This window comes from Cucurbita maxima, unplaced genomic scaffold (genome assembly GCF_002738345.1).
Source record: "Cucurbita maxima cultivar Rimu unplaced genomic scaffold, Cmax_1.0 Cma_Scf00004, whole genome shotgun sequence".
Taxonomy (NCBI): Eukaryota; Viridiplantae; Streptophyta; class Magnoliopsida; order Cucurbitales; family Cucurbitaceae; genus Cucurbita; species Cucurbita maxima.
In genome coordinates this window covers 5,558,727-5,570,367 of record NW_019272020.1, presented here as the reverse complement: position 1 = coordinate 5,570,367, position 11,641 = coordinate 5,558,727, and the positions used below count along the sequence as shown (strand labels likewise).

At 34.7% G+C, this 11,641-nt stretch overlaps 1 protein-coding gene across 1 annotated transcript; it reads left to right on the top strand.

Moving 5' to 3' along the window:
• Window positions 1-1,779: 1,779 nt before the first annotated feature.
• Window positions 1,780-10,620, top strand: LOC111478171. The gene is made up of 9 exons (XM_023122317.1): window positions 1,780-2,362; window positions 3,666-3,851; window positions 4,845-4,937; window positions 7,032-7,214; window positions 7,313-7,415; window positions 7,507-7,692; window positions 8,423-9,570; window positions 9,671-10,059; window positions 10,151-10,620. Exons 1-9 carry the CDS (start codon window positions 2,111-2,113, stop codon window positions 10,215-10,217), a joined length of 2,607 nt encoding a protein of 868 aa, XP_022978085.1. The 5' UTR covers window positions 1,780-2,110; the 3' UTR covers window positions 10,218-10,620.
• The last annotated feature ends 1,021 nt before the right edge of the window (window positions 10,621-11,641 follow it).

Genomic DNA, 11,641 nt, shown 5'->3' with positions numbered 1-11,641 from the left:
TTAAATAAAGATAGTATTTGAAATTTGAGTGAATGGAAATGGTTTATAATATTTAAATATCATTTAAATGTAATATATATTTTAACACATTATTAATTATTAAAATATTTTATTTGAAAGATTCTCGTCAATATAAGTACTCTTTACAGAAGAGATTCAATGGTTAGATTTGAAGTTTTTCGATACTTCCTAAATCAATTGAGTTAAACTCAAATGAACGTTTTAAACGTAACGTTAAATTTTATAATTTAATTTGAAATTAAGATATGACATAACGAGCGACAACATGTGTAATATTTGCTCGTTTACTAAAATGTCCCTATAATTTTTGCATTTTGAATAGTTTTATTTGTTAATATTTATATTAATATATAATTCCCAAATAAATTGACATCATGGAAAAGGGTGGGATGGGAATAAGTAATAATTTATTATTTTTTGGGGATTTTTTTTTTTTTTTTAATTGTTAACAATAATAGACATTGAAAAGGAAAAGAAAAAGAACAAAAGATGTATGCAAACGTTTATCATGAAATACCCTAATTTTCGACAAGGAAAAAAAAAAAGAATAAAAAAACCAAAATCTTAATTTATAGAATTTTAAAATTTATTTATTTCTTTTTATATTTGGTATAAAAATGAAGTAGGATTGAATGACCTGAACAACTCGAATTATCCAACTCAGACTATAATGATTGGATCGGGTTAGATATTATTAAAGATATTTGACGTTTGTAATAGACGTTAATGATGACTATGACTCATGAATATGTAACTTGTATTCGGGTTGGGTTGGGTTATGAATCTTATTAAGTCAGTAACACAACTAATATAACATTAAAATTTAATACCCAACCAAACAAAATTGTTGCACACAAAAGAAAATAATAATTTGATTTTCTTTTTTTCATTCGTGAATCATGTGAGTGTGTTAATTATCTGTGTTATATTTTTTGTTTTTTTCCACAAATTGACCTAAATGGTAAACTAACTCAAAATAACAATATAATAATTATTAAATTAACATACAATTTAATTTAATTTTAATTTTCATGATTTCTAATTTAATTTTAATTTAATTTCTATAATTTTAAAATGTTCGTTTGATTTATATCACTTTAATTAGCACGATAGCTATATAAATTATTTATTAATCTACACTAATTTTTTTTCTTTAAACCGTAAATATTCATACAGTTAAACAACTTAATAAGTCGTTTAGCAAACATTTACTCATTACTACGGTACAAAAACGTACGGTATATTTAATATGATAATGAAAATATCAATCAGTAAAATATGAAAAAAACGTTAAATTTTCGAACACGTGTAAAGTAAACTATGAAAGCTAAATTAAAAAAATTATAAAAAACGTAACTTACCATAAGTACGGCTCATGCAAATTCTAACGATGCATGAAAGATCGTAAAATCTTTATTTCATAATGGAGCAAGTCTGTTTAGGTTAAATGAAATATTTTTTTATAAATTTATCAAAAAGTAAATAAAAATTATAGAAATTAGTGATTTAATTTAATTTTTTTTTTCCATATAAACTAAGGCAAGTCAATTTTAGGTTATAGGTGTAAATTAGTTTGGTAAAAAAAAAAAAAATATAAAAAATATAAATAAAAAGAATTTAGGATGTTGCGTTGATTTGATTTTATTTTCCGAAGTTTCGCCGGAAGGAAAATTCCATTTTCCATAATTTGTTTTTTGTTTATAATTTTTATAATTTTTATAATTTGATAATTGACGATTTTTACTGTTATAAACTTGTTAATCACTTTCGGATCCGCCCCCATCATCACCTGCTTCAGAGACTCTCCTCTTTTACAAAATTATCGGTTTCATCCATCCTTCCGGCCGCCGTTAATCGGTTCCTTTTTCTTTCCATCTCTGCTTCTCTCATATCGGTTGCTGTGGGATCATAAAATTTCACTCCAGATCACCACCATCACTCTAAAACTTGGATTATCCATCTTAATTCTCTCTAACAAACCACAATGATTACACCGTCGATTTGTGTAGCGGCGGTCTCTGGAATCATCGGCGGTTGTCGGCAGTGACCAATTCAGGCTTTGTACCGTCGCTGAAGCTTCAGTTCTTTCATGGGCGATCTTCGGTCTTGGTCGTTTGAACAAAACGGCGGCGTAGCAGAAGAGAAGCCGTCTTCCTCCTCATCGTTTTCTACGTTGCTACCATCGAATCCGACGGCTATAGGTGCCGATTACTGGCGACGAGCCGAGGAAGCCACACAGGCTATTATCGCGCAGGTTCAGCCTACTGTCTTTTCGGAAAAGAGAAGGAAAGCGGTTATAGATCATGTGCAAAGACTCCTTAGAGGTCATCTTAGATTCGAGGTGAGCTTGGGATTATATGTAATATACTCATTGCAATCTTAATCTCTACACTAAGTACTTATTATGTCTTCACTGGTAGGTTGAGGATTCTGGAGTTTTCATATCTGTGCTTATAATTACTGATGTTGTGAAGTATGACGGCTAAGGATTCGCTTTCTTCATGAAAATTAATCTGGACAGTGTTCACAAGTTTCTCTTTTGTTGAAGTAGCATTATCATTTAGGGAGCAGTCTTCTGATTCAACGTTCGAACTTAATCCCAGTTTCTGCTTTCGTTAAACGTTTTCAAGTGCTGTTAGGTTTTATTCATTCCGATAGGTTGCGTGGGTGGTGATTGTAATCCAATCTGTGCTGACTATATTGATGAATGCAAGGTTGAAATAATGCTTTAAACGACATGGAGGATGTATAGGAAGCAGTAAACATGATTTTGTTTATGATTTTTGATCATGCAAGCTTTGTATGTTCTATCTCTTTCCAATGTGTAAGAGACAAGGCTTTTTCTTGGATGGATGATTTTCATTTTCTTGGTAGGAATGAGGTGGTTGTACATTTTCGTCTTGACATATTTTTATCAAATATATTTATAATCAATGTTTTCAGGCAAGGCCTTCTGTAAAATGCTTACTTTTTATTTGTCATCTGCATGTGCCTGTGTAAGTGTAATTTTGGCGAAGGTGAATCCAGTTTCAACTTTAAACAATGTTGATCTACTACCTTCATCTTCGTCTTTTAATTATTGTAATTTATTTATTTATTTTTATTAGAAATAGATATTTCATTGATCTGATGGAATATACATAGAAAGGGGACAATGTTTATCCACTTTCAAGATACCGAGTTTAGTTTGTGCATGTGGGTAATCATTTCCCCCTTATGATAATAATAATATTCAGTTCTAACAACTCTATCTATGCAATTACAACAAAGCCTAACATTTTCCCTTTACTGCTGACTACTTGATGGTGTGTACCTGCTCGGGTTGTATTCAATGACTATGGCTTTCCTTTGGAAATTCAATAGCCGTGTCATGAAAGCATTATACAGGTTGAATCTTGTAGAGTAGTGTATGATGTAATTTTAATATCCTGGGGCCTATTAAAGCTGCTGGCATTGACCCTGACTGTAGTTTAACTGAGGCAAGAACCTTCGCTTTTTTTTAGACATTTCCACATGTTCAATATTGGCGTGGAAATTATACCCATTTCCACCTTTTTCTGTTCGAAATTTGTGCTCAGATTCTGAAAGTTAATTTGAATTTACAGATTTAATTGCAGATTTCTTACTAACATATGATAGTACAGGTTTTTCCATTTGGGTCAGTGCCATTAAAGACCTATTTGCCCGATGGAGATATTGATTTGACTGTCCTCGGTGGTTCAAATATAGAGGAAGCTTTGGCCAATGATGTATGTTCGGTTCTCAATAGTGAAGATCAGAATGGGGCGGCCGAGTTTGTTGTAAAGGATGTGCAATTAATTCGAGCAGAGGTCCTGAATTTAAATATTATTTTCTTCTTTTTTATAGCTACTCTATAAGCAAAATATGCAATTCTTTTTTTTTCCTGTCTTTTTCCTGAAGCAGGAGGAATGGAAAACATGATGACGTTCCTTTTTTGTTTTATAATTGTGCCAAGCTACTTCTTTCGTTACTACCAATGAGCTCAAGATATCTCTCCTTACAGTAGGAGTTGAAAATTTTGGTTCTTTATGGTCATCTTCCCAATTGCTATGATATCCTAGAGTCATTATTTTGAACTTTGAGTTGGCAATTGGTCATGGTACTCTACTCTCAATCGTTGAAGAGAAAAATAAGATATAGGCATGAGTTTAGTATTTGAAATCAATTAACTGAAGCTAGTCATTTTGCGAGATCTTTTATTGATTCTGCTATTTTTTTCCCCAGTGAACTTCTTCCAGAAGTTTTGCATGTCTTTGGAACTTCTGAGACATATTGCAGTTCATTGCTGCCCCTTGTATAATGTATATTTTGGTAGAGTTCAAAACCTTAATTTTTGAAAGACTTGGCTAGATTTCCTGTTGCCAAGTCTTTTAATTTATTTTCTTTTGACATTGTCTTATTATATGGACTTGTCTCTATAACGCCCCTGGATCTTCCAATGAACTATGTTCCGCTATATTGCTAGTGATTGGTTAGTTTATCCATGAACCAATGTCAACTTGGTTGATGAAACTGAAATTTACTTGCAGGTGGCTATTATATTTAGTAATTTTTAGATAATTATATAGGATATTAGGGAGCAGTGTCATTTGTAGGTTCATTAAATAGATGGTTGAACTATTAATGCATGAGTTCTACAAGCGGTTTTTTAATCATCATATGTTGTTTATAGTGTTCACCTGTACTTTATATTTGTTTGTCATGTAAAAATGCAGTGTGATACAGGATCTTCTACTTGCAGTTAGTATAGCCCTCTATTGTTTTTCATGTAATGTTTGATGTCTTGAGTGTTCTGTTTGCAGGTTAAGCTTGTAAAATGTCTTGTACAGAACATAGTTGTTGATATTTCCTTCAATCAATTGGGAGGGCTTTGCACGTTGTGCTTCCTTGAGAAGGTATTTTTTAGTAGAGTGTATGTATAAATTTAGATTAAGTTGTGTATGTATCAACTGATGCTTAAAACTTGACCATATCTACGTTTGTGTAATTCTTTAGTTAACTGCCATAACCTAATTTTTTATTTTCCTGTTTACTTCATATGATTGAGAACTTGAGCATGGGTCTCAGTATCAATGAAAGCATACTTGTAGATTGCAGAGCTTACTGATCATCTATGATATCTGGATTGACGTCCAGAATAGAATGATCATTGTTCTAGCACCAATTTGATTTTTTTTATGATCAAAAGCAAGCATGAAAATGTTAGAAATATCATTCAGATGTATTATTGTTATTGAAATCTTCGCAAGGTTAATACTGATATAGGGGGCTTAGTCTGTTTCTATTGAAAATTGGCAATGTATCTACAATATATACGGGAAATATCAATAAACTGTGGAAACTACCGTGTGTTTAACAGTTGACCGTGAGTGTATTGGCGATGTATACGGGTGATTATTCAGTTTTCACGCCAATTTTTAATCCAATATTCTCTCTCTTCAATTTCTGCCTTTTTTCCATGTTTCCAGTTAGTTTTCCCCACCCCTCACCTGTTCTTGCTTGGCCCATAAATCTCTCTTTTCTATCTTTCATAATATATATAATTTAAATCACCCATTCCTATGTAATATCCTTTTTTTTTTTTTGCATATATATATGATTAATGATGCTCTAAATATGTTTATCAAAGGATCATTCAATTTCTTATTTATTTTCCAGTCTTCAATATTATTATTTTTATTGTACTAAATGCACATTTTTTACTTAAAAGTTAGTGGTGGATGCATTAAAATGGGCAGTTTGTATCTTAAATAAGTTAGTGTTGAAGTTTTGTTTAAAAGTTCACAATATTTCTCCAAGTATTTTTGTTATCCGTGACTTTTCCTGGAATTTTCATGGATATATTTGTAAACCTATGTGATCTATATCAACATCAACATTTCCATCATCGAACAAAAGTAAGTGGATCAGGAAATTTTGGCATTCTTATTTCTGTAGTTTCTCGAAGTAATTTAGATTTTAAATCTATATGGGGATTCTTTGTTTCTCCTTCTTTCCTAGTAGTTTTTTCAAAATGCTATAATTTTACAGTTTTCTTTAGAAGAAGAAGCGATGCTGGCTTAATATTTTAGTTTCTTGACTTGATTGATGAGAAATTTTGTTCTATAAAAAGTAAACACGACTGTGAGTGAGAAAAATTGTGAGAGTCCTTGGCCTTAGAGGACTCCTGCCTTTCCCCTGCTTGCACACATTTGCATATGTAACAGCATGTAGTTGACTTGTCTTTGGCCTATGCATTCTTTACCAGATTGGTTGTAACTGGTCATCCTTTAGGTAAAATAACTCTTTTTTTTTCAATTTTTTTTAACTAATTATTATTTCTTTTAAAGAGAAATCAAGCTTTCATTGATAAACATAATTGCATATATAAGAACTTACAAAGCTTCAAGGAATACTTGGAGTCTGATAAAATATTAAAGAACATAATTAATTGGCATCTGATGCTGCATTGACCCTTGCATGTGGTCTTGTGCATCTTGAATCAATATGTCATTGAACTGTTTCTTCGAGGCGCAAATGACAATCCACCATTGTCTCCATCTGCCCTCTTGGGATAACGGGCGGTTTTTATGATGTGTGATATTTTGTGGGGGGCTTTGGATGAAAGAAACAACAAAATCTTTAAGGCCGTGAGAGTTCTTTTACTGATGTTTGGTCTCTTATTAGATTTTTTGTTTCTCTCTAGGTCTCTGTTTGTAGGCTTTTTTGTAATTATTTGCTTGGATTTTTTTCTCTTAACTGGAACCCTTTGTAGTTCGGCTCATTTTTGTGGGTATTATTTGTCCATGTATTCTTTCCTTTGTACTCCATGAAAGTCAAGTTTTCTCAACAAATTTTCCTTTTCATTTAACATGACTCCCTAATGTTTGCTCATTGGTTCTAATTGATATCCTTTTGTGAAATGTTGGGATCAAAACTCCTGCCTCTCTTCTTCTAACATGTAAAAATGACATATCATAATGACATTTTAGTGCTACTTGTTCTAACAGATTGATTGTCGCATGGGGAAAGATCATCTTTTTAAGCGCAGCATTATACTTATTAAAGCTTGGTGCTATTATGAGAGCCGCATTCTAGGGGCTCATCATGGCTTGATATCGACATATGCTTTGGAGACTTTGGTTCTATATATTTTTCATCTCTTCCATTCTGCCTTAAATGGTCCTTTACAGGTTAGTAGTCTCAGGAGCTGCTCTTCTTAAACCCCTTTCATTCATTGACTTGCACATGCTTTATATATAACTAATCTATCCTATATCTAAACTATTAGGTGTTATATAAATTTCTGGACTATTTTAGCAAATTTGATTGGGATAATTACTGCATAAGCTTGAATGGTCCAGTTCGCATATCCTCACTGCCGGAGCTTGCTGGTGAGAAGTTTCTTTTGACATACCTAATTTTTTTGAAGGTCCTGCATGCCTTGTATTTGGGATTCTAAATGTTTTGGCCATCTTCTGGCAGCTGAGACACCTGAAAATGGTGGGGGTGATCTGTTGCTTAGCACCGATTTTCTTAAGAGCTGTTTAGACACGTTATACGTGCCTGGAAGGGGGTACGAGCCAAACTCAAGGGCATTTCCCATAAAGCATCTCAACATTGTCGATCCACTAAAAGAGAACAACAACCTTGGTCGCAGTGTAAGCAAAGGTACCTACAATTCTCTTACATCGGGTTTGATTGTCTGCTATTTTTCCCCCCATCTATAATGGTATGATCGGGACATCCTGAAACTGTGGTGAAGTGTTATTTTTTTCTTTTTAAAATGCTATTATGTTTTTAATCATTTAGAAATTACTCATAGCTTTCTAGTTCCTCGAGCAGCACAAGAGTAGGGGAGAGGTCTTTTATTATCACATGGAGATGTTTAATATGGAAATAAGTTTTAAGAACATGACTAAATCCTAATTTTTATGCGTACTCTGTCTTGATCTTTAAACATCCAAATGATTCCAGAAATTTGTAGCTTTGTTTTTAAAAATCATTTTAGTGCTTATTATTATTATTATTATTCAGTTGGGTTCCTTTTGATTGAGGCTTTTTTTTATGGGCCCCTTCTATTCTTTCGTTCTTAATGAAGGTTGGGTTATTCATAAATAAAACAAATTATGTTTCAAGGTTTTGAAATGAATCTAGGTTTAAATAGAAAATTGACTGTAAGCTAAAATAAACTTTTATGTGAAATCTAGGAACTATATTTAAAAATTAAGGGATCAAAATAGAAGATTTGAGAGTTGGGTAGAATGGAATTAGTATAAAAGTTGAAGACTCGAATAGGATTTAAAACTTTATACGATCCATTCTGGTTATTAACTAGCTTTTTGCGGCCTTGGTGAACGAACCCCTTCGAAATATTTGAAAGCCACTCTGTAACGTGCAGGAAACTTCTATAGGATTAGAAGTGCTTTCAGTTATGGTGCTCGGAAGCTAGGATCTATCCTTTCCCAACCTGAAGAAATTGTAGTGGATGAAGTTCGCAAGTTTTTTTCTAATACATTGGATAGGCACGGAGGTGGGCAGCGGCCTGATGTCCAAGATCCCGTTTCAGTGCCTGGAGGCTATGAATCTTGTGCAGGTTTACTAGTGTCTGGTTCAGAGACACAAGAAGAAACAAATAATCGTGATTCAGGCTCTCTCTACGCTAATGACACCACTGGAGAACGTAGCTCGAGTCGTGAGGTATCAATTCATGGGGGAAATGCCAATGCTAAGGTATCAGGTGAATATGACATTGTTGGCGGAATCATGAATGAATCATCTCAAGGAAGACCATTATCAGTTCCTTCAGGTGTTGATGGTCTTGCAAATGCCATTGGTGTTTCAGACGTTCGTCTCTCTGGAGATGCAAATGATCTTGCTAGCTTGAGAATTGAAGGTCTTACTATTTCAAACGATGCACATAAGTCTACTCCTTCAAGTTTTAAGGAGGGTATATCACCATTAGGTAATCCTCACCTTTGTAACGGGGAAGTAACATACAAAAATACAAAGAAATGCACTCCAAAGAACTCTGGCTCAACAGAGAAGAAGTCATCTAACCAGCATCTGCAATCACCCACTGATGCAACAGGGTCTTCTGCACAAGGTAATAAGCAGGATGAGAATCACGTGAATAATGATGATGAATTGGCGAACCAATCTGAAAAGAAACAATGTTCTCGTGGGTTTCTGAATAGCAATGATGAACCTCCAGAAGCTTTCAGTGCTTTGTCAGATCTTAGTGGTGACTATGAAACTCATTTTAACAATCTGCAAATTGGCCGGTGGTACTACGAATATGCCTTAACTGCAGCCCTCTCGCCCACTCCTCCACCATTGCCTTCACAATATCCAAACAAGAATGCATGGGATATAATACGACGCTCAGTGCAGGTCAAGCAGAATGCGTTTGCCCAGATGAACAATAATGGACTCCTTGCAAGACCAGCATTCTATCCCATGCGATCACCAATATTACCTGGGGGTGCAACATTGGGTATGGAAGAGATGCCGAAGCCACGAGGAACCGGGACGTACTTTCCCAACATGGTATTCTCGTCATATTAAACTTAAAACACTTTTCGTCTTACAGTTCGTGTGGTTGAAGATGTACTTCTTTCTTTGTCTTTGAGTATTTCTTTCTTTCCAGAACCATTACAGGGACAGACCACCATCAGCAAGGGGAAGGAACCAAGTGCTAGTGAGGTCGCCTCGAAACAATGGCCGATCATTGGAAACAACTGTACTCGAGAAAAGTAGTCAAGACTCGTACCAAGTACCAACTGTTAATCTTGCTGGTGGCATGTTGACTTCCACTGGTTCCTCTGTAAGGAAAGCTCAGCACAATGGGAATTCAATGCCACGACCTGATAGAGCGGTAGAATTTGGGTCTTTTGGGCATCTTCAATTAGAGTCGCCCGTAGATTGTAGCGGGGAATCGAGTCCTGTATCGGCAGTATTTTCATACTCAGAAGCTTTAAACGTTTCAAGTCCCAAGATGCAGAAAGCCAAACAAGCGTCAATCAAAGACCACGATAGGTATGAACGCTTCATAACTCTTCCAGGTACTTATGCGATTACATGTCCTTGTTAAACTGTTTAAATTTTCTCTTTTGTTCTGAATATGTAGGCTCTCTGTTCATATGCAATCGTATGAGTTGAAAGATGAAGAAGATTTCCCACCCTTGTCCAACTGACACAAGTGGGGAATGGAGTTTATTTATACGGTTAGTCAGTATGAAACTGAGTAGGAAGAAACTGTAGTTGCTAACAAACAACAGTTTGCGATCCTCCTTCCATCTCTGCAATTTAGATGTTCTGTTCTATTTGTAGCTCAAAAAGCATTTTGTACATCCTACCAATTTATTTTGCTTTTCTCCTCAAATAACTCGATAGTCGTTCGTCGTGTTTTACACAGAAAGAGCCCTTTTCATTTGAAACTAGGATGTTTGTAACAATGGTTGCTTCTTTTGACCCTCATTCCTCCATGTTTTTGCCCTTTTCTTTGCTCCTTGTAGGTAAACATCCCAGCACAGAATATATTGTTGCCTATGTTTGTTGTAAGTTAAATGAAAATGCTTCTTTTTGGAGCCATCTCTACATTGCCCTATCCATCACCATGCATTATCAACGGTGTTAATACCTTACTTACCTTCCTTATTTTGTGTTTTGTTTGTTTTGGCCCTTCCACTGTTGGCACAAATTTTCTGGGAAGGTCTACAGCTGTTTCCTATGGCTGAGCTGCATTTTCTTCTCATCTTATAGGAAAGAGCCTTTTGTTCTTTGTAGATGAAAAGATTTCCTTGGCTTAAGAGATTTGGAGTTGAGTCATGAAATCATGGTTCATTTTTGGTTTAAACAAGTATCTAGTCTAACAACTTAAAATCTTGCTGTTCTTTGAGATGTATAAATAGCTCAGATTTCTGTTGGCTTCGTTGGGAGGCTCGTGTAGTTTGTTTGTTACATCAATTCCTAAAGGATAAGTGGTGGTTGAATTGAGAAATTTGTGTGGAGTTCATAATTTTATAAAAGGAAGAGAGATAGTGGGGCAGGTCAAGGCACTTCTTGGTCCTTGTACTGGTCCGTTTTGAAGAATTCGTGGGCCGGCAAGTCTCTAGGACAAGGGGGCGGGCACTACTAACCAAACCAAGCCTAGTTGTCGCCGATAGGCGCTAGTAGCTTGCTTCCAAGCCTTGTCATTAATCGAATTGACTTCACTCATTATGCACGAGTCGTTTTCTGATAACAAATGTCGATATAAGGGCTGTTCTACCAACACTTTTCTTTTATTGTACAAGACCTTCATTATTGTGTTAAATGTAAATACAATGATGAAAAGGCCTGCATTATTCTTTAATCAAGATTCCTGAGGTGTTATTTGATGATTGAGGCTAGTTTTTGTTTAATCGACTTTAGTTTATAGATTCATCAATGTTCGTCTAACTTACACGTTATCGAATTATCGAATCTAAGGAAAGAACTTATTGATGGTTTTGTTTGATTGTTTCTTCAATTGATTAGGCCCGAAAAAGATGAAATCAGAAGGGGACTTGTAGGGAAGCAATTGGTGAGCTATAAGCATCAGATTCTCACTTTTATAACATTGCGTAATAGGTTTCAT

Bases quoted from the DNA above. Each gene is read 5' to 3' on its own strand.
- LOC111478171 (XM_023122317.1), top strand. From the start codon at position 2,111: ATGGGCGATCTTCGGTCTTGGTCGTTTGAACAAAACGGCGGCGTAGCA. The intron at 4,938-7,031 runs GTATTTTTTAGT...TTGTTCTAACAG, and splicing joins CGTTGTGCTTCCTTGAGAAG to ATTGATTGTCGCATGGGGAA. The intron at 7,693-8,422 runs GTACCTACAATT...TGTAACGTGCAG, and splicing joins TGGTCGCAGTGTAAGCAAAG to GAAACTTCTATAGGATTAGA.